A 24,204-nucleotide genomic window follows, 5' to 3' on the forward strand; every position below is an offset into this window, starting at 1 on the left:
TTTGAATAAAAGTTTCAAGAGTTTTTGAAACTTTTTTGAAAAAGATTTTCCTTCTGTAATAACTGTAAAATGGTATAGGCATCCATTGGAAGCACATTTAAAATCAAGACTATGGATCACATGGGCAATATGTCTTTCTATGGAAGACATATATAAGTCTTTCTATGGAAAAGGCACCAAACTGTCCAGAAACAGTTATTTATCTTCATTTATTTTATAATGGATTTTTCCGGCAAAACATTTACCTCACACAAAGACATACCGAACGCCCCCAGAAAGTTAATGTTTAGGCAAGTATATGCATTGAAATTTTATTATTGATTCTATTTATATTATAACCAAATATGTTTACAGATTTTCACCTTCAATGGACCTCAAAAAAGTTTGAAGTTGATGTTTTGAGAAATCGATCGCCGCAGTTCGTCGTAGGACAGCATGTATAACCTTTACCTAATAATAAAACTAATCTTTATTAGCAGCATTATAATACCATATTCGATTTTCTATTTCAATTCTTCTATTTTTTCTATATCTCCACTTTTTTTTACAATCAATCTTTATACCATCAGTAATGCTGGTATTCAATACTACTTATTATACTAATGTTCAATAGTATGCAAAAATCCAGTAGAGTATATTTAAACATATTTTACGGCCAAGTATTTTTTTTTTTTGCGGGTTATTGCTCCTAATAATTTCTTTTGTACCTCTATTTTTTAGCAATATTCACAACACCATATTCACTTTTATTTATTTACATATTCTTATTCTCACTCCTTCTCTTGATCACCTTCAAGCAGTGACACAAGTGTGTTAACTTTCTCGAACCAGACGATTCAATTGTTGTATTTCCTGCGCTTGAGTTTTTTGTGAATGGTGAAAATAACGTGGTATCAAGTTTTTATTTTATTTTTACTGATTTGTGTTGAAGCTTTGGATGACCGATGGAAAGGATATGTATATAAATAACTGATATGTTTCTAGAGTTTTCGTTTAAATTCGTAAAATGAAGTTTTTGTAAGTAAATTTCTTAAATTTAATATTTTTATATATATTAAGAATTCTATTTATTTATTCAAAATAGCAAAGTGCATATAGAAATTATGAATAAAATGATAAATTAAAACCACTTTAAAACTCGACAACCATTAGTAAATAATATATTCTATAACGTGTCAACTTATTAATTAGACAGTATTAAGAAGAGAAGGTTTGTAGCTGAAGCAAAATAAAACATATTGCCTTTAAGTTTAAAAAAATGGATTTCTATGAGTAACTAATTTTTTTCTTATTACAAGTATATAAAAGAAAGTACATGTAATGAACGTTACCGCTTAATATTAATTGGTAATACTTTCACCAAATATTACGTCAATATGTTGAAGATTTTTAGTAATATGCGAATGATGTAATTTTTAAAATCGATATATTGTGATAAGTATACTTTTTACAATATAGTATTTTTGACAATCAATATTATTGATATTAATTAAATCAGCTTATTAGATAATAGTTTCGTTAAATAATAGCTACACGGCAGGCCATATTAATCAATTCATAATAAATATTTTAACTGTTTTAAGATAAATCAAGATTTTTTAAGTCAAAACTTTATTGGAATTTATGTTGCTAAATTGTAACAAACATATTCGACAACATCTATGTCCAGTTATAGACTCCTGCAATATGAAGTCAGTTAGTTAATTAATCAGAAGTTAATTAATTACATATATATTTATAAATACATCAACATATTATTGAGGATATATTGGCATTTGGCGTGATTTTTCTTTTAGATATTTGATTAATCTGCTATTTTCTTCGCTTGATGCTATAGTTTTAATATTGTGTTTATTCATGGTTTTTCTGTTATATATTATTGGATTATTAAAAATCTTTTTTGATGTGGCCAATGTTTTTTATGACTCAGTTATGGGAGCCAAGACAATAACTGACGAACATTATAATCTTTGCTGAAGTCTATCAATAATAAAATTATCAATACTTAAACATAAAAAAATACTTAAATATATAACTTGTGAAGCAGGTTTTTAATGTTTTGATCTTAGGTCTTTTTTAGTGTGCAACAATATGATCTAAGACTGAGTAAGTGCTTTCCTACATTAGTTTGATTTTGTGCAGGTTTTTCTCTTAGAACATTGAAAGGCTTTCAATGTTCTAAGGTTTTTCTCGTCAGTCGCTAGTCTTCAAGTATTATTTACAGGCTGTGGGTCACCTTTGTCTTTTATAAAACCTGGCAGACCTCGCTAGGCTTTCATAAAATTATAGCGGGGTTTTCTTCTTAGTATTCCTGGGTCTTGTTATCAAACTCGTTGGAGAGCGATTACCTTCTGGGGTAGAAATTGTATATAGAATCGAAAATCTAGTCTGCCTCAGTGGTCGAAATTCCATATGATGATGATAAAGTCTTGAAAAACATTTAGAAAGATTTGTTCATTTACAGATAATTCTTAATGGACTTAAGTAGGCATATTATGACAGCAGAGAGAACACCGACTCGTTACCTCCTACGTTAACTGTCAATGGCCAATTTTTAAAACATATCGAACACTTCTCATATCTTTGAAGTTAATTCTCATCAAAGAATACACTTGCCTATCTGAAAAAATGTCAAATTGATAACTCTGACTGGGAAACAACGCCTCTCAATCATTGTTTATGGCGAGGACACGTAAGGAGGATCTTCGGTAATTTGAAGAAGCACCACGAAGACTTGAAAATGAAAAGCGGAATCTCAGAAAACTAAAAGACCAAAAGAATTTCTTGCCAACTGGTTTTGCCAGTTCTGCGTCCGTATTGGCGAATCCCGTATCGGACTTTTCAGCTATGAAAGAACCCAAAATTTCTTATCAACTATGAAAGAAAAATAAACTCGCTCGCGGGTATATTTGTCTTCGCGTAAACCTAATAATGGTGATAATTTCTTTGTGCTCCAAATCGAAATCCATTAGGTTGTCTCGGTCAACATAAACAATATATAAACAAATTCGGTCAACATAAACAATATAAAAAAAGAAAATCAAATTGATCATTAAATCAGTATATTGGTGGATAATTTCGTTCGACAAATATTGTAACGAAATTGTAAACGCCGAAAAAACTGCTGATTCTCCGTCATTCCGGAATGACACAAGTGGCACACCGCACGACGTCTCGAAAGTTTGCGAGAATCTTCTGAAAGGGCATTCTGCCGAGTATCGTAGTAGCATCGCCGATGAAAGTCGGTTGTCGGTTTAATGGAGTAAAGTTCGGAATATTGTGGTGCAAAATTGAAATCAAACATAAAACGTTGTAAACAAATATGAGAAAAATAAATATTTGAAGTAGTAGTAATTGAACGTGTTTCGTACTATAATTTAAAATTCATGTAAATAAAGTAAAAACGCTAAAATATAATGAGTAATTTGATTTCCTTTTATTTTCGTTTTTGTTAGGAATTTTTTATTTTATACAAGTAATGAAAATGTATTTTTTTTTTTAGAAATACGTTACAAATTATTTTAAGAAACCATCTTCTGGAAAGGAAATTTACCACTAAAGATGAAAGTAACGATAAAGGAAATAGAATAGTTCCTTGGTTTAGACAAGTAAGTATTTTCACAAAAAAATGCCTATAAATAAACGGACCAAATTCATCCTTTCTTTTTAATATTATTAATTTTAATTTAATAAGATGCGAGACTCACTACTTTTTTACGCATTAATGATTTGAACTAACTTATCCGTAATCGATTTCCCTTACTTGAGTGCATGTCCATATGCATATATATATTTGCATTTTTTGAGTTTTGGAGTCACACCTAATAAGAACGAACAACTTTAGCACTTATTATTTACTCTTATTTTGGGGCACTCCGTGAATCATTTTGTGACTTGATATTGTAACAGAAGTAAAAAAAAAATAAAGGGCTTAAATTTTCAGCATTATCTAGTTTGTAGATTGTTTGCTTGCACTTTGCTTTGTTTATAAAAATTAAAACTTATTTTAATTCATTTCATTCTTTAATTTTTTCAAGGCCTTGTTTCGTTTCTGAAACAATGTCGAACTTTGCTTAATTAGTAACCTTTTTATAGATTTAAAATAAGCTATTATTCGATAAGAGAATAAAAAAATATATATATTGTAAATATGATATAGGATGAGCAAAATTTTCTATACTCGTAGTGCTTCACATAGTATAATTATGCGTTTATTTCATAGGCTCGCACGTATTAATTGAACTTATTGGTCTGTAACTTTATAAGACTTTGTTTCCTAATGATAAGAATATTTTTTCTCTTTTTGTTCGATAGAATGTATCGTGTATCTTAAATTCATGGGTGTAGAGCATGCTATTTTTTTTAACTTTTTAAGTTCTTTTCCTTGTAATCCACTAAAACATATATATTTCGTTGGTTGTTATGTCATGTCTATATTTTGTTGTTGTACAACTTAACCATATCCAAGTGGCCTATGAAATGCGCAGACAAAAGGATGAAAGAGTCAGTGTGTAAGAGAGACAGAAAACGATAAACCTAATACAAAATTTTAATTTTCCAAGTATTGACTGAGTTTATACTACACATATTTTGGCTGTGAAATTTTCGTAATTTTCTAGCTTTTAAAAATATTTTAAAATAAATATAATATGTATGATAGTAAATAAAAATCAATTATTGAAGTCGATCGTTTTTAAAATGTTTGGCATTACATTCTTAATATATAATATTCATAATCAGAGGTGATGTTCTAGTTATAATTGTAATTTTATGTTATACTAAAATAAAGATTTTATATTTTTTTTTTGAAAATCTGACATCAAAACATGAAAAAACTACTTTTATTTTTTGGAATTAAACCGGTTACAATAACCCTATATATATACAAGTAACAGTAAAAATTTAAAAAAATTACTTAAAATACTTATTTCAAATAAAATCTCAAACATATAAAAAACCGGCGATGTTACATATTTTTTTTGTTTTATAAATAAACATGAAGATTTTTATTTTATAAAAATGTTTAAATTTTTTTCTTATCCTGTTTGTACTGGACTTTTTTAGGTTGAATTTTATAATATATTTATCTAATAAATACTATTAACAAATCCATATAATATTTTGAAGTAATAATAATATATAAGTCAAATAATAGTCAATAAAAGGCAATATAATACTATTTAGAGAGATAATATATATTTTAAAATCAATATACATTTATAAATTAAGCCAGGTTTTGTGCTCTTCGAGGGTTAATTTTTGTGGTTCATACTCCTCATGTAATTTCTCTATTCCAGACAATTTACTATTTTGTTCAAAATCTGTATCACTTTCTGATTCGCTATCAGTTTCAGCTACATTAATAGGAAGCTGATCCACAACAACATCTACTGATTTTTTTTTCTAATGTTATGTTTTTGTTTGGCACATATCCCTTTAATTCAGCCCAAACAAACTCAACTGTTTAGATCTGAATAATATGGTGGCAATCATAACATGTCACCCTTTATACTTTGGCTTGTGAAACTTTATTATTTCATATAATTTTTTCTTTAATATAGATTCATTATATCCAAATCCATTCTTGCATTCCGCTTTTCTTGACAAACTGATCGATTACAACCGCAGTTTTTGGTTTTAAATTTGGAATCAGATGCTCCGTAACCCACTTTTTATAATTTTCGTAGTTCATATCATGATGATAGTCGCCACCTGTCGTAATTGATTTTCAACTTACATATGCGTTTAAGAACCGCATTAAAAAAATGCTTCAGTTTAATTCAATACCAAGCGATCTGATGTTAGCACTTTTCGATTGTTTTTCGAAGTTTTTAACGAAAATTAATTTTGTGGCCTTCCTTACGAAGTTTATCAATATTTCTTATTTGTTTGGTCTTAAAATCCTATTTACAAGTATATTTGCGTTGATAAATTTAACGTGTTTCAAGTATCACCGTGTTTACGCTAGTGCAAATCTTGCGAGGTACATCTAGTTTATTTTCAATTTTATCCTTCATAAAAATGTATCCTCAAGTTTATGGCAATCCATTTGACTACCAGACATGAAGTCTTAATTCAGATGCTATATGAATATAATAAGACTTCATCCCGTAAGTTATCTCGAGTGATATGGCCTGCTTGCTTGTATGGTTTCTTATCAGACTTCGCCTTCCAACATATCTTTACTATGGTCTCACAATATAGAGCGTGTTTTAAATTATTAATCGCTTGGTGGAACCTACTTTAAGCTATAGAAGATCTATCCAGAAGTTCAAGATAGTCTTATATGCCTTTTACTTCTGAATTTAAAACATCAACCAGTGGTCGAAAATTTATTTAAGTTTTCCTATAATCATCTTTCAATCTATTTCCATGATTTTTAATAAGATATGACTCTCTTGTAAGATATACACAATATTCTCCCAATATCGTGTATTTGATACATCTTTTACCTTCCTGCTTTTGTCAGAAATATGATTTTGAGTAGAGCCACCTTATTCTTGAAATCCTCATATATCTCCGAACCTTCAGGAGCTTTTAATTTGCTCATCAGAGTATGGGGCTTCTTTTTGCTTATCAATCACTTTCTCTAACTTTGTTATACACTCCCTAATTTCTCTATCGATTTTCCATAAGTTAACCTAGAAGAAAATTCTGAAGAATTATTATTTATATAATATAGAAAAAAGAAAATGTAGAAAATACGACTAGTAAGCACAAAAATAACTTCACATGACCATTGATGAATTGCAATAGCAAAATTAAACCTTCTTTTTTAAAATAAACACCAATATAGTTACAGTATTACATTACAGTTACAGACGTAGTATAACTTGTGATCTTGAATTATAAGGTGCTAAACATAGTCTCGCTCTTCCTATCCTTTTTTTAAATTCACTTTTTTCTATTCTCTCTTCTCCTTTTTCACTGACAATATTAACAAATCTTCGATCCTTCAATAAGAAAATAATTGATTAACAAAGTGACAAAAATAAATAACTGGAAAAGAATGTTAAGCTTCTAACTCCGTGTCTATGAGGCTTCATTACTTTTGTCTTTCATATCGAAGGTATTAGAGCTGAATACGAAAGAGGGTTTGTTCAGTTTACGATGTTTTATGTATTTTTTCCTATTTTTTCTTTTTATTTGGTTTCTGGTTGCGTTGCCCTAAAGAAGTCAATAAACAGAAACGCACGCATGTATGCTTTCATATTTTTTCTGCTTCCTGACTTACAGAAACTTCTGGATTATTAATTGCTAAGATATTATACGTCGCTACACCCTATATTGTTTATGCATTTTCATACATATTTGCTTTATGTATTTTATCATTGCTGTGACCTATATTTCATTTATTTATTTACGTATTATTAAAATAATATGGTATCATGCTAACAAAATCCGCATTTATTTCGTAATATTTTATCAAAACTCTATGTTATAAATATGTTCTATTTGTCTGCTCACGATTCCGTATTTTTTCAAATGCAAAATTAAATTTTGTTTAATGCCATACAAGCTTTAGAAAGTGTTATTTAATTTTAAAAAATAGTTACATATACTAATTAAAGTGATATGATTTAAATGTTGTGTCAAGTGCATTTAAAAAATCGAAAGGTATAAAAAGCCCAAACATGGCAGAAACATGTATAAAAAATTGCGAAAATGTTACATTGTTGTTTGTATTTTCTTACACCTTTATAGAGTGTGGCAGCAATTGGGCCTCTACTCTGTTCGATGTGTGTTGGCCTGACAATGGGATATTCTACAGGACTCATTCCCCAACTTCAAGAATCCACCCATAATGGTGATTCAATTATGATTACTAAAGAAGATGCATCATGGGTAGGTAAGAATTTTCCTTTAGTTATATTAACAATTTTGAGGCAAATTTAGTTTTGTATGGAAACAAACTGACAGAACAAATAAAACATTCTTTAACTTATTATTCTGAACCAATAGTCTTGTAATATAATTTTAACAGCTGGCTTATATTACGCAGGGGAATGAAAATAGGGTCACTGCTTTTTTTTTCTATTTTAGTTTAAATATTAAATGAATACAATTTGACCACCTACATTGTATAAAAACAAAGTTTAATTTAAACGTAAATTTAATTATTTTTTAGCTTCCATGCCAGTGCTTCCAATGGCAGCTAGCACTTTTATTGGAGGTTTCTTTATACAACGATATGGAAGAAAAAGAACACATATAATTTCTTGTTTTCCGCAATTTGCTGGCTGGATTATAATGTATTTTGCCCTTAATTTGGAGATGATATTAATGGGACGGTTTTTAACAGGACTTGCTGCTGGCATTGTTAGTCCTGCCACTGGCGTTTATATTGGAGAAACCAGCGAACCTAAGTATCGAGGAGTACTTTTAGGTAAGGACACTAGTTACGGCCAAATAAACATAAATAAACAACATCTTAATAAATACTTTTTATTTGTTTTTAATTTTTAATGAAGGTTTTCGAATAACATATTAAAGAATTTACTACATACATAGTGATAGAACATACAACGTGAGTTTATTGAAAACTCCAGGTGATAACTTGATATACGTGATGTGATAAAAAAAAATAAGGTAAATTTTTATTTTTTCCAAAAAATATTTATTCATTCATCATTTTCTATTTTTTTCCCTTCAAGGTAATTCCTCTGGGATATAATACACTTGTGCCAACCCTTTTTCAATCCTCAAAGCATTTCAAAAAATAATTTTTTGTGATCTTGTTCAGCTCTTCCTTCGATACCGTCTTTATCACCTCAATCGTCGTAAACCGCCGTCCTTTCATTTTCTTCTTTTTCGGGAACAAGAAGAAATCATAGGAGGCCAGATCTGGAGAATACGGTGCCTGCAGTATCATTCCTGTGTTGGTTTGTATCATGGTGCAAAAGCCAGTTTTTGTTCTTCCACAATTCCAGGCGTTTCTGGCGAATGGCTTCACGCAAATTGCGCGTAACTTGCGGGTAATATTTCGTATTGACCGTTTTACCTTGTGGCAAAAACTTATAATGCACCACGCCTCTGCAATCGAAAAAAACTGTAAGCAAAACTTTCACATTTGATCGAACTTGGCGTGCTTTTTTTAGTCTTGGTGATCCAGAATGCCTCCACTGAGACGATTGACTCTTAGTTTCGACATCATAACCGTATGTTTTATCACCTGTTAAGACTCTTTGGAAGAAATCTGGATCGTTGTTAACGTCATTCAATAGCTCTTGAGCGATGCTCATGCGACGGTTCTTTTGCTCGAAATTAAGCAATTTCGGAACAAACTTCGCTGACACACGTCTAATGCCCAAAACACCCGTTTAAATTGCTTAGCATGAACCAAACGAGATGCAGATATTTAGTTGCATTTATTCAAATTTTTCTGTTCGGCCCAGTACTTCGAGTTACAGAAAAATAGACTTATGTCCATAACAATGTGTAAAACCAAGAAAGGCATATACGAGTTTTAATTGAAGGCAGAAAACACCATGCCGGGATGCATTTAGGCTTTCCACTATAGGATTCAGCACCATTCAGCTTATGATTCGGTCTAGCGTACTCGGTCATTACTTCTCGGCGTCAAGATTTATTCAAATCAACCAATCAGAACAAAGACGGGTGCTGAAATCTATAGAGGAATGTCTAAATGCTGGCGGGCTCTTAGTTACGAATTTTTTACTTACATAGAACATTTGTCATCCTTCTTTAATGATATAATAATAATATATTCAGCAGATAATACATTCATACATTAATACATTACAAAATAACAACTGCTTAACCACTAAGAATACCCAATGCACAATGGTATTTTAAAAATACTGTGTGTGCATTTCTTGTCTATCCAAATTAATTAATTAAAATAAAAACAATTTTTAAGAAAATAATATATAAACAAAAGTGATTCAAGAAATAAAATAGAATTAAATTAAATTAGGAGAAAGAAAGGGAAAAAACAGGAAGGAAAATAAACAGTACTACGTGTATCATACTAACCAAGTGACGTTATCATCTAATATCCAGTCGTGGTTCTACATTTAATTTTATTATAGGGTTTTTTTCTGAGTTCTACGGGAAGTTGATTATAGATTTTTGCTGAGGTATATGTTAAAGTTTTTTGACATTTAGTTTTTGTCTTGAATTTTAGTTTTTGGGATAGTTACATTCTTATTTAAAGCTTGTCTATTGTTCTGTTGATTTTGGTAATCATAAGACGTTTCAGGATAGTCTTACTTGTTCCGCCCCAAGCTGTTATGCAATAGTTTATAATTGATTCAACAAGAGCTTGATAAATGGTCGTAAGGGTCTTTTTTTGCATAAATTGTCTTAATTGACGAAATTTATAAACAAGTTTCTGAACTCGAGTGGAAATATACTCACTCAACATGGTGGTTCCACTTTAGATTTTCATCCAAAATAACACCTAAATATTTAACCTTGGTCTGCCTTTTTATTTTCTGGGTGCAAGAACATTCAGTTATGCCACAGTCGTTTTCGTATAATGTGATCTCTTTTTATGGTGTTCTTGAATCTACAGAAAAGCATAAAAAGCTTGACTTTTCTGAGATATCATATGCAGATATCATCAGCAATTTCTTCTAATAGTAATTCGACGATTCCTCAACACTATTTTCTTCTTTTCTTCTAGAGTGAGGTTCGTCAGTGTAAAAATTTTTTGGCTTAAAGTAAATTCACCGTATGTCACTTTTAAAATTTAAAGTGTTTTGGAGCCCTTGATTCCATTTTTTGTAGTCCGCTAAATTTTAAATTTGAAAAAGGTGAATTTTTAAAATTCACCTTACTTTTCGATCACACCTCGTATAATGGAGTAAGCATAAATAGTCATGACCGTACCGCAATATATGTTAAACAAAATTTGAAATACAATTTTGAAATTTTTAGTCATAATGTAGACAAACTTATACTAAGAATAACGATATTCAAGATAAAAATCAATAACGTCGCAACAATTGACTCAGGTTCCGAGTTTTAATAAATTATTAAAGACTCTTTTTAACTTGTCTCGAATATAAAAGAAGAGTATACAAACATCTTAAATACACATGATTTCGTGGCGGGTGTAGATAAGATAACTGGATCTGAGATTAACTCTTGCCTTGATCCTCTTTTTGTTAATCAAAACTATTTTTGAGTAGGCAAAAATCTTTTATTGTCAAGCAAATGATGACTGTACCTAAATATTCTACTACTACTACTACTTCCAGAGCACAGTCATTTTGGAATTTAAAGAAATAAGAAATAAGTTAAAGGTTACTAAGCTATACTTCATAAAAAGTATTGTAGTTGTGTTTTTAGAGTACTCAAACTAGATATTATCACAATTTACTACAACAATTACTTTTATTTCAAGCTTAATCAAAATGTTCTTTCCTTAGGTCTTATCAGCGGAAAAAAATAAATAAAAAATCATGGGTTAATATATACCAATATAAAAAAGCCAGATCTTCCTGCGAAATCAAAATTAAATAAAAATATGCATTGGTCAGGTGTTATTTAGAAAAATGTTAAACTAATACTAAATGATAGGAAAAAACCACAATCAATGAAATAGTCTAGTCCTTATAGAATGGTAAAGCTCTACATCTGGTTAGATTGAAAACTGATACTTTTAAGCAATTTTCTGATTTTCTTGATATAAGATAGATAAGAAAGTGATCTTAGCAACTATAGGCCGATATTGTTCTTAAGCATTGTAAGTAAAAAATTTAAAAAGGTATAGGATATTAACAGAAGATGCTTTGACAGATTTAATAGGTTAACCTTTAGATTAATAGTTTTTTATACCTTTAGTTTATCCAGTAAAATTACGTAATTCGCAAATGATTCGACCTGTCTAAAAAAGTACTTCTTGGAATGTTCTAAAAGAAAATGTCGAGTTAGATTTAATGAGCATATTTAAATGGTTTAATATTCAAAGACTAACCATTAATTTTAATAAGATATTCTTCATGTCTGCTGTTATGACTAATTTCCGAACTTTGATAAGCTTACCATTGACCTAAAACCTAATAAATGTCAACATTACTGGGAAAATCAAATATCTAGAACAAAATTTGTTCTTGATCCACATTGAACATGTGATTAATAAATTGAGATCAAACATTAATAAATTTAAGACACTGAAAAAGTATTTCGATATTGCATATATAAAAACCTTGTACATGGCTCTTTATAACCCCAATTAATATATGGGATTCTGGTATGGGGTGGTGGGCAAAAATTTAAATAAGAATAAATGTTAATCCTGGGACGCACTTTTTCAAGAATGGGGCATTAGGTCATTATACAGAGTGCCTCGGAATTTGACGTAAACATTTTAATCACGTTTTATGACACAAAATAAGGCTAAATTTTTTTTTAAAAGTAGGGTCTAAAGGTCTTAGTTGTTAAGATACAGGGTACTAAATATGAAAAAGTGATGGCGGTTTTTGTAAATATTTTAGAAACACATAAATATTTTTTTATTTAAATTTGGTACAGTTGCTAAACTGTTTATGTTCTAACGAACTAAAACTTATTATCTTTAAGGGTGAGTAATTCAAGAAGAGCGTGGAAAAAATTTGCCCTAAATTTGTTGTTTTGTTGTTTGTCGATTTGTCTTAATTTGGGCTACAGAATTTCAAAATCTAAAGTTTTTTTAAGTAAATAAGGTAGAAACTCTTGTCGCATCATAGAACTTTTTCACAGTTTCCGACAAAAATGCTTTTGAAAATTTCATTACAAATTATTTTTTTATATTAACGTTTACAATCGAGGTGCGGATAAATAGCTAGCCTTGGAAGTCAATGACGCGTTTTGTTTGTATATGTTGCTGAATAAACAATATCTAAATGTCAATAATTTTACAACTCTCAGTTTTGTTGAGTGGTGAAAAACAAGCTATTTAGATATTATGGAGTTGTTTTTAAATGAAGAATTGGCAGATATTCATTTTGTATACGGCTTTTGCAACGGCAGAGATGCAGAAAAGGTACAAGAATAACGTAGAAGCTTAGTCTTTCAATGTTTTTCAGTTTTTTCACAACTATGTCAAGCTTTATAGAAAAATGTACCATAAGACTATAAAAGCTGCAAAAGATATTTATTATAATAAAAGGATGATCGAATCAAGTAATGTTGCCAAAGAAACATGGTCTATTGCAAATGAATTAAGAAATAAGACTTCTTCATCTAGCACTATCCCTACTTCACCTGAGGACCTTATAATCACTACTTTGTTAATGTAGCTAAAAATCTAATGGCTACCATAACACAATCCTCGTTCATATCTCTCAAATAAAAATTTACACAGCTTCTTTTTTACCCCCATTGTATCAACAGAGCTTCAAACTACAATAAATGAAATAAAAAACAAATCATCATCTGGTACAGATGGGCTCACTTTCAAAATGTTTTCCAATCTGCCAAATTGCACCTTAATCCATCTAACAAACTTAATTAACAAGTCATTCCAAAATGGAGTCTTTCCTACCTGCCTTAAGACTGCAATAATTATTCCTTTGCATAAGGGAGGAGATAAACAACAAACTTCAAACTATCGCCCAATCGCACTCCTTCCCACTTTATCAAAGATCATTGAACGATTGGTTAAAAAAAGCTCTTATCGTTTCTGTTTAAATATAAAATTCTTACTCCTTACCAATTTGGATTCTTGAGTAACAAGTGCACAAATGATGCTATGTTTTTAATAGTGTTTACACCAGTATAAATAATAATCATACAACAGCAACAGTTTTTTGTGATTTCTCCAAGGCTTTTGATTGTGTAAACCATAATATCTTAATTGACAAATTGAATCACTATGGGTTCAGAGGAACGCCCCTTGAGTGGTTTAAATCGTATCTCAGTTACAGAAATCAGCTTGTAGAGGTTGATACGACGAAGTCTTCTTGCAAACCATTAGAATGTGGGGTGTTCAGTCCTGGGCCCTATTTTGTTTCTGATCTTTGTAAATGACATGACCAATCTTAACATCAGTGGCAAAATCTGTCTTTTTGCTGACGATACTAGCTTTACATGGAGCAATCCGGATGCTAGGGCACTACATGCTACTATTTCTAATGACCTAATTACCATTAAATCGTGTTGCGATTCTAATCTTCTGTATCTAAATGTCTCAAAAACTAAAGTCTTATCATATAAAACTACTATTCAACCTTTTGTACTTAACAACACCTGTTTGGACGTCGTTGAATCTGTGAAGTTCTTGGGACTTAATATTGACTACTCCCTAAAATGGGACTTGCATATTGATGCCTTATATAAAAAATTAGGTTCAGCATGTTTTGCCTTAAGATCAGTTTCCAGGGAATTAAGTTTTCAAACATCAAGAACAGTTTATTATGCCCTTTTTGAGTCACATCTACGTTATGCTCTTCCATTCTTGGGCACATGCGGTGTGACTCGATTTGAGCGCATCTTTAAACTCCAAAAGAGAGCAGTTCGGTATCTGCTTGGACTTAATAGCAGAGCTCACTGTCAAGAAATCTTTAAAAAATATAAGATACTTACTCTTCCCTCTTTATTCGTATTGGAATCTATTTGCTTAGTACGCAAACATAAGTCAGAAATGCCAAGTAGGCCGTCTCACAATTATTCACTTCGCAACGCAGCGCCATTGATCTTTATCTGCAAACCCCTCGGTCCGAGTTAGTAAAAAGCTCTATTCTATACAGAGCCAAAAAGATGCATAATCATTTGCCTTTGGAAATTAAATCAATTACTTCTTTTCCTCGATTTCATAATGCTTTGAAGGCGTACTTTCTGGAAAAAGCCTTGTACGCAGTGGAGGATTTTTTTCTAGGATAACTTTTTGGGTATCACACACACACTGGCTCTTTTTATATTTTAAAATAGAGAATATATTAGTTTTTTTTTAGTAAATAAATTGCACTTTCATTCTGTATTTAATTAATTTACTGTTATTGACTATTGTGTTTATTTTTATTGACATTTTATACATCATGATGTATATTGACCGGGTACATTGTTTTTGTACAGTTTTGCATGTATTTATTTTGTTTGTATATTTATTTTTTATTTTTTTATTGTGTGTGTTTTCTTTTGTTTTGTTCTTATATGTTTTTTTTTTATTAGCTTTGTCTACAAAATTTTGTAATTTTTTGACAATAAAGCATGTGATTGATTGATTGTTCTAAGCGTAGAAGGTTTCCTTACTGTCGAGTACCTGATCGTCGAGTTTTAGTGATAAACATAGACATTTAGCTGATCCTGTATCGTTTCAACGTGATCGTGGAATTCTGTATTTTTTTTTTTTTAGTTTTTGGTGAAAAAAAGACAAAGGTTGAGTCATTTGAGTGTTTTTGTGAATTGTTACGATAGTAAAAAGTTATGCCATTTGTGCTGCACCATGAGAAAAAGGCGATTCAAGCGTATCTTTTCACAAATAAAAACCGATATTGCCATAACATCATATCAAAGAACAATCGTCATCATAAACATAGAATAATAAAAACTTATTAAGACATCTATAATAATTATAAAATATTGAATTTCCATAAAAATGCTTTTTATAAAATAAGTACCTTCACTCTAATGGAGTACGTTAAAAAAACAAATAAAGAGTTTATAAACGGTAAAATTGTTTATAATTTAAAGCATAATCTACTAATAAGATTCCTTATGTCAGTGGAATCAATAAGGCGATCGAGGGGCCTTGCGATGTTATTCCTTTTTCTCTAATATACGTTATCTTCATTCATTTAACTTTGAATAATGACATCTTTATAGAGTATCTTATTATATTTTATGGAAAAAAAGACGCTTTATAGTTTGTTGAAGAGGAATAGTATTGTTTTGTGTCTGTCAAAATAATTGACAAATTTTTATGATATTATAAAGTATTTTCTTTGAGATTTCTACATAAGCATTCGGCATCATTGCATTAGAGATGTTGCAAGCAACCAAACTACTCATAGTTCCATGGCAATGCTAATTTGATTCTAGCCTTCAATGTTCTACGATTTATCAAAAAAGTCAATGTCAATAATTATATAGCAATGTGTCGTTTTTTGGAAGAATGTAAGGATTAGAAATATTTAATTATGTAGGTTTAGTATTTATATTTGGATAGTATTGAGAGTGCGAATAACATTATTATTAAATAATATGGTTATTATATTTTTTTTATTGAATCTATTCTCGTTTTATAAAATCGAATAATGAGGTGTATTTGTATGAATCATTGTGAACCCCTAATAGGGGTTTACCTTCTGGGCCAGTAAGTTTATTCAGACAATTGTATTACCTTATGTCTATATACGTATAAAATTTTGAAGAAACTTATAAATATTATTATTATTATTATTAACATTATTATTATAAAATGCTTGTTTAATATAAATCTAATAATTATTATTAGATTAATATTTTCATATTTTATAAATATCCTGTAACCAATATGCCTAAACTAGTAATACTAATATATGGTTCTTATTTTTAGGTGCTATTCCCCTTTGCGTCTCTATCGGCTTATTAGTAAGCCACCTGCTGGGAACCTTCTTACCGTGGCGATTGGGTGCTGTTATTATCAGTATAATTCCAGTTCTGGGTTGGGTATTAATGACATTTACTCCAGAATCTCCTACTTGGTTAGCACAAAAGGGTTTTATAGAAAAAGCTGAAAATTCGTTTCAATGGCTTAGAGGTTCTTCTGAGGATGCCCAACATGAACTGACACAAATGCTTGCAAAAATTAATGAAAATAGACAATGTAAGGATAAAACTATAATGGAAAAATTAAAGGAACTTCGATGTCCAGAATTCTGGAAGCCCATGGCTATTTTATTATTTTTCTTTATTACAAGTCAATGGGCAGGAATCAATGCAGTTAACTTTTACTCTGTGACATTTATGAAGGAAACGCTTGGCAATTCTTTTAATGAGTACTTAGCATCTTTTATAGTAGATTGCGTAAGAGTGGTTGCATCGATTATAGCTTGCATTTTAATGCGAAAGGTGGGACGCAGACCTCTAGGAATTGTGAGTGGAATTGGGACCTTTATACCATTGTTTCTTTTAAGTAGCTTTATTTACTTTACGAAGTCTTATGGAATTGAGGACTCTAAAAGCTTATCTGCAATACCTATAACTTCTTTACTTATGTACATATTTTTTATAACAGCGGGCTTTGTGACTTTACCTTGGAATCTTATAGGGGAACTACTGCCTCTCACGGGAAGAAGTTTGGGCAGTGCTATAGCTTCATGCACCGGGTATATGTCGATGTTTACAGTTGTGAAAACTATGCCTTTTTTATTTGAAAACTTAAGTCCTGAGGGTACATTTTTAGTTTATGGTGGTTGTGCTCTAATTGGCACAGTTTTCATAATTTTATATATGCCAGAAACCAAAAACAAAACACTGCATGAAATAGAAGAGTTTTTTAAGAAATAAAATATTTGAAGTCAAGCTTCGCAGATGATATTTTAGATATTTGGCTGTAATCGCTTATATAATAAATGACAAAAAAATTTATCTGTAGTTTTTATTTTGTAGTATAAATAGGCCTAATAATTTTATCGGTTACCCACTAGCTTTTACGCTTTTTCTAGAATGAAGGTTTGATAAACCGGACGCTGATCGCAGGCATTAAGCTTTTCTTACCCTATTATCGGTCCTATGGAAACTGATCAAGGTTTGTATACTGCGTCCCATATTCAAGGATGACCATTTGGGATCTCGGAAACTCTAAAAGATGTCGTTGAAAAAAGTTTAAGCTAGGGTAAAGTTGCGTAATGAAATGTTCAATAAAATGTTGTTTGAGAATTTGACAACATCCCAATATTTTCTGAGATAATGATGAATAATACTTTAATAACTGACACTTCGTCGACTGGTGGTTAATTTTTTCGCCTTACATGATTATGATATAAAATTGAAGATGCGTTGATTAATCTTTTATTACCCATCAAATATTTTTATAGGCACTATTTTAATGTCTCGTACTTGCAGATCCAAAAAAATATTTCGGACACCTTCTATGAGACCTTCATGAGAAATAAAGAAATGGATAGATAGACAACTTTGAAATTTCAATTAATTTTTACCTTTAAAATGTGCTTAATATGCAAGTGTGATATGGTTAAATATAGGTAATTCAAAAGTTTTTTTATCTGCTATATTCTTCAATAATGATAAAACTTGCATAACTAATAACCGAGGACCACTTTAGGATGAAAAAGTGGCCAATAAGTTTCATAAGGCTGTCATTTATTTTGCTGTATAACTTTCTAAATAACTTCAGAAAAAAATATACAGAACCGGATGGGCAAAATTAATGCTCCACAAAACAAAATAATAGCGTATTACAATTTCCGTGTTGTGGTATAATTAATTTAAATGTCTATATTCAAAACTTAAATAAAACAAAATATTTTTTCCGAAAATCGATAAGAAATAATAACATTTTTGACAACATATTTGAAAGAAAAAGTCAATATTTCCTCCAACTTGATTGTTGCCTGGCAACCGAAAATAACAGTAAGGAAATATTCATTTCTGTACTGTAAGGAAATGTTATTTCCATACAGTAAACTTTAGAACATAAATGCGAACAGGTTTTTTTCCTAAACAATTTTATTTTTAAAACTTTCAGCACAAACAAGGTTAACATTATATTTTAAAATTATTACTTATTATTTGTTATATTTACTGTTATTTGACAATTAGTACAAGTATTGAAAACTGGAAGAACTTGGGAACTAATAGCATTATTTTGTTGAATATTTTCCAAACTAATAATTTTATTTGTATGACGATAACTAATATTGGGCGTTACTGCAGTATTAGAAATATTAGATTTACTTTCTTAATTTTTTTCTGCTGTGAAAATTTTATTTGCCACTTCTTCCTTATTAGTAAGAGACTCTTCTATATATCCTTCAGCGACGTTTGTTGATTTCTATCCATCCAGTCTCTTTAAACTAGTAATATTTCCACCAGAATCAACAAGCATTGTGGCAGAAGACCGACGAAAACAGTGGCCGGTATATTCTTTCGAGTTTGGCAAATTCAAATAACTGGCCACTATTTTAGGCATGAATTAAAAATCGTGTTTTCGATTTTATGTTTTAAAAAAAATTATTTATTAGGCTACACAGCCAACATGTAAGTTTAGAATACAAAAATATATCAAAAATCAAATTAACATAGATCTTAGTTACAACAACTCTAAACTCTGACTAACTGTAAAAGCAATGGTAATACTAATATAACAAAGGCATAAAAATAATAAGTAAGCAATATACAAAATGCATCGTAAACAATATGCATGGTAAAGGGGTGTATAACTCCTCCCCTCAAAGATTCAACTCCACAGTTTGTCGAGGAAGTTGAACCGGTGTGTCGCTATCGGGTTGGCTTCTACCTGGGGTGGAGATGCATCTAGGCTTCAGCTTCTGGTAGACATAGTAGCTAATTGCAACTACTAGGCTTAAATACAAAAGGGTGGTCCAGACGCTGGGGTAGCGCGTCATTTCGTCTATTATCGGTTTGGGCTGATTGTGGAGGATTTGGCTCTTCAATCGGTCTAGTCCATCCAGTTTCAGGTCATCGACATGAGCAGTTAAATTAAGCGTGGGCAGGACAACGGGGGTTAACTTTAAATCAGGGAACAAAATTGGTTGGTGATTTGTTCCAATTGATTGATAGTTTGAGATAACAACTTCCTGGTTGTTTGTTATCTGACAGTTAATAGGTACATCGAAGATCAGTGAACCTTGAAGTTTCGCAAATTCTTCTTGAGATTGGCATTCCAAGTGAAGGGTGGCTTCTTCGGGAAGAATGGCAGCATATTTGTTAGAGGAGTCCAACTGGGTGAAAATGGGTTTAGACAGTTCGACTTCGACTTGTTGACAGGTGGTTGGTTGACCTTGACCTTCTAACAGCTGGACAGCACAGGGACTACTGCTACTGATTTCTTGCAGGTCCATTTTGTCACAGAAGTATAATTTTCCAAATATTTCTTGGCATTCATTCGTCCGGTATGAGAAGTGCAACTCGTTTTTGAGTAGAAATTTACTTTTTGGTATTATGACCTTAAACATGCTCTGTTTTTTAACTGGTATTGAGTACAGATGAAAGTAAGTAAAATCCTTCTGGTATGTTATTGGAATGCGTAAAAGAAATGTTATTCTGTTGTTTAGAATAAAACTTTCTAATTTAATTATTTGTTCATACAACAGAGTATTCTCTAAAGTAACTTCTAAAGGCATGCGCTTTGCGCCTACAAGTTTTTGAATTGTTTTTAATTCAGAAAACAAATCTTCGGTTTTTATTATACTAGGATGTAAAACTTTTAATTTCGAAAATGTCATAGCATTTTCTATGTCCTGCAAAATGGAGTCGATAATTTCATATAAATTGATTAATTGATTAACAGTATGCTTGATATAATTGGAACTTTGCAAAAAGTTCGACGCTTGTACTGCTAACTCAACCTTATGCAATTTTTCATCTAGAAGTTGTTCATTACGATTAATTTGATAAATGGTCGAATTAAACTTCTTCAGTAAACCAAGGGAAATTGAATTTTCTTTAACAATATTTGATGCTAAGGCTTTTTGATTGTCTTGTAGCTGTTTAATTAGTCGTTCATAACGTTCTCCATCGGAGGCGTCTAAATTACCAGTTATACTTTTAAATATTGAGCCAATGCCATTAATTAATCCGCGTTTTAATCTACGTGGGTGAGGCACAATATCTTTTATTTTCGTTTCGACTTGGTCTTGCGTTATCGTTAAAATTCGTAAGTAGTCAGCAACTTCCGAATGGTGGTTAACATTGTTATTTATTGTCGTCGTAAGGTTATTCACTTTAACATGAAGTTTATTTACTTCTGTAATTATTGGGTTAAGGTCGTAGTAGTGTATTAAAGTATGTGTGTATTCTTCAATTTTTGCTTGTCCTAATTTTATCGGTACAAGTCCAGGGTTATCAGTTAATTTTTCTATTGTTATTCTATTTTCAAATGCAAATGCCATTTGTAGCAATCTGAAAGGGATGAAACAAAGTCAAGAATTAGTCAAAACTATATTTTGTCTTTAAAGGACGTTTAATATTAGACATATGAACTTTTTCTTGATTTGAGGTTTTGACTGTTTTCTTATCAGGGTTAGTGCTAAGAATTTTTGTGGGAAAATCAAACTTATTTGCAAGTTTCTGTCGTACGTTTTTTCGGGGGTAAACTAATTGTTCTTCTTGGAAAATCTCAGGGCTATCTTTATTTACATTTAGTTTTTCCGCAAGACTTTCTTTTTGGTTAATTAGTTTATTATTTATTTGAGAATACAGAAGTTTACTTTTCTCCTTATGTGTATTTACGTAGTCACTTAAAAGCAATTGATCCAATTTTATATCAAATACATCATTAGTTGTTATATGACCTTTAATTACATCAATAGGCTTATATTTAGTGACAGAATGAATCGTATGATTATAAGCTAGAATAGCGTAAATCATTTTTTGACTTACTGGTGTTGTGGAAAATGATTGATTATTGAGTAATCTTATATGTTCAGATAGTGTCGAATGTAAACGTTCAATTACACCGTTTGATTGGGGGTGATGTGGTGAGCAAAAATGTACTTTTACTTTGTGTAAAGTTAAAAGTTCAGTTACTATTGTATTTTTAAATTCAGTTCCGTTGTCGACGATAATCTGTTGGGGAATACCGTGGTGAGAGAAATAGTTTAGCAAGTTATCTACTATCTCACTAGCAGCTAAAGACTTTAACGGATATGCTTGAGCATATTTAGAAAAACTATCTATTATGGTGAGAAACTTTGTCTGTTCGAGTGTGTACGTGTCTAAGTGTACAATCTCAAAGGGTTTAGTTGCTGTTGGGGTGACGTTCATTGGAACTTTAACGGGCTTTCTTTCATATTTACTTCGAGCGCATATTTCACATTCATTTATGTACGTTTGTACAGAACTTTTAAGATCGGGCCAATAATATTTTTCTCGTAATCTTTTTATCGTCTCTTCGATACCGCGATGATTTGTTTTACTTTCGTGGTAATTTTGAATTATTTCTTTGATGTCATTTTTGTCGGTCACGTCAATTAGTTTTATCAAACAACGTTTGAATTTAATTGAAGGCCATCTAAAATTTGTTCTAATCACTTCTGAAAAGGGTTCATAAATCTCAGGGTCTGAAAAATACAAATGGTATTGTTTTTCTGGGACTACTAATTCCTTCATAAAACTCAAAATATCTTCTTCGAAGTTATTTTTCGAAATTTGAACTAGTATCCTACGTTTTTTGTTAAAGAGTATTTTGATTATAGGTTTTGCAGGTGAATGCAGAACACTTTTTATAAAAATTTGATTAGCTCCATAATTAACCGCAGATTCTATAATGGGAATACCGACTATAGGATCTTGGTCGACGTTCGTGTGAATCGTCATATCGTCTGGTGGCAAGACTGGTGATTCATCGTCTGGTTGGGCGATAATGGATGCTCGATCTAGGTCAGGGTTTATGGTATTATTTTCGTTGTTTTGACTGGTACTTCCAGCCATTTCTTGGCCTAAATTTTTATTAAACTCTTCCATATAATTTTTAAGATTTACAAACTCAGGTGTTTCTTTTGTGTGAATTTCGATTCGCGAAAGGGCGTCTGCGTTGGTATTTAATTTACCCTTTTTATAGATTATAGTGTAATCAAATTCTTCCAATTTTATTCGCCATCGTAAAAGTTTAGAGGATGGGTCCTTAAGGGAAAAAAGCCATTGCAAGGGTTTATGATCGGTTATAATGTTGAACTTGCGACCAAAAAGATAGGGTCTAAAATATTTTGTTGCCCATACGAGGCAAAGACATTCTTTCTCAATGGTGGAGTAGTTTTGCTCAGAATCGTTAAGAGTACGAGAAGCATACGCTATAGGTAAATCTTGACCAATAGGGCCTTGAGACAAAACTGCGCCTAACGCAACATTGCCTGCATCGGTGGTTAAATTAAACGGCTTGGAAAAGTCAGGGTATTGCAAAATGGGTTCGTTTATCAGCAAATTTTTACAGGTTTCGAAACAATTTTTGAACTCGTCATTGTGTTCAATCTTTGCGCCTTTCTTTAAACATTTCGTCATAGGTTTTGTGAGTTTAGCGAAATTATTTATGAATCGTCTATAGTAGCCTAGGAGTCCTAAGAAACCTTTTATTTGTTTCGTCGTTTGTGGAATAGGGAATTTTTTTATGGCTACTATTTTGTCAGGATTGGGTTTCACACCTTCGGGGGTTACAACGTGTCCTAAGTAAGCGACTTCGTGTCTTAAAAATTCGCTTTTATCCAACTGAATTTTGAAATTAGTCTCTCTTAACCTTTTGAAGACGGCTTTAAGACTATCGATGTGTTCCTGAAGTGAAGTCGAAAAAACAATTATGTCATCAATGTAAACTAGACATTTTTCATTTTGAATTCCACGCAAGATGGAGTCCATTATTCTCTGAAAAGTTGCCGGAGCATTTTTCAGTCCAAATGGCATTCGGGTAAATTCAAAATGTCCGTTTTCAGTGCTGAAAGCTGTTTTGGGGATGTCTTCTTCGCTCATCTCAATCTGATGGAAACCTAAGGCTAAGTCCAATGTCGTAAAATATTGACATTTGCCTAATTTATCGAGTAAATCGGAAATATTGGGCAAAGGATATTTATCGTCAATCGTTTTTTCGTTTAATTTGCGGAAATCTACGACTACGCGCCATTTCTGTTTGTTCGAGGCGTCAAGTTTTTTTGGGACTACCCAGATTGGTGCAGACCAAGGGGAATTTGAGGGCCTAATGATTTTTTGGTCCAACATTTTTTTTATTTGGGATTCAACTTCGGTTTTATGGATGAATGGATACCTATACGATTTTGTATATACAGGTGTTTCGTCCGTTGTTCGAATGTGGTGTTTAATTTTGTTAGTGAAAGTCAAAGGCGTATTTTCTTGATAGAAAATGTCCGAAAATTCCTTACATAAATTTAAGATTGCATTCTTTTCTTCTGAATTTAAATGGTCAGTTCTTATTTGGTTTAAATTTAGTTCGCATTTACGGGAATCATCAAAATTATTATAATCTATGGTTTCCATAAATCTCCTATCAAATTTTTCTACTTCGATTGGTTGTGAAAAATCGAGAATTACTGGGTCACACGTATTATTTAAAATAGTGGTAATCGC

At 31.2% G+C, this 24,204-nt stretch overlaps 1 protein-coding gene across 4 annotated transcripts; it reads left to right on the plus strand.

The window, feature by feature from the left end:
* The first annotated feature begins 815 nt into the window (after positions 1–815).
* Positions 816–17,517, plus strand: LOC126750659 (facilitated trehalose transporter Tret1-2 homolog). Of its 4 annotated transcripts, XM_050460333.1 has the most exons (5): positions 830–1,017; positions 3,503–3,608; positions 7,705–7,849; positions 8,129–8,386; positions 16,484–17,517. In XM_050460333.1, the coding sequence occupies exons 1-5, from the start codon at positions 1,007–1,009 to the stop codon at positions 17,434–17,436; spliced, it is 1,473 nt and encodes a 490-aa protein (XP_050316290.1). In that variant the 5' UTR covers positions 830–1,006; the 3' UTR covers positions 17,437–17,517. The 4 variants fall into 4 exon arrangements, with proteins under 4 accessions (XP_050316293.1, XP_050316290.1, XP_050316291.1 ...); XM_050460336.1 differs by lacking the exon at positions 16,484–17,517 and having other exon boundaries at positions 816–1,017; positions 7,705–7,845; positions 8,129–8,358; XM_050460334.1 differs by lacking the exons at positions 830–1,017; positions 3,503–3,608 and adding an exon at positions 7,407–7,617.
* The last annotated feature ends 6,687 nt before the right edge of the window (positions 17,518–24,204 follow it).

The sequence above is a fragment of the Anthonomus grandis genome, chromosome 2 (genome assembly GCF_022605725.1).
Source record: "Anthonomus grandis grandis chromosome 2, icAntGran1.3, whole genome shotgun sequence".
Taxonomy (NCBI): domain Eukaryota; kingdom Metazoa; phylum Arthropoda; class Insecta; order Coleoptera; family Curculionidae; genus Anthonomus; species Anthonomus grandis.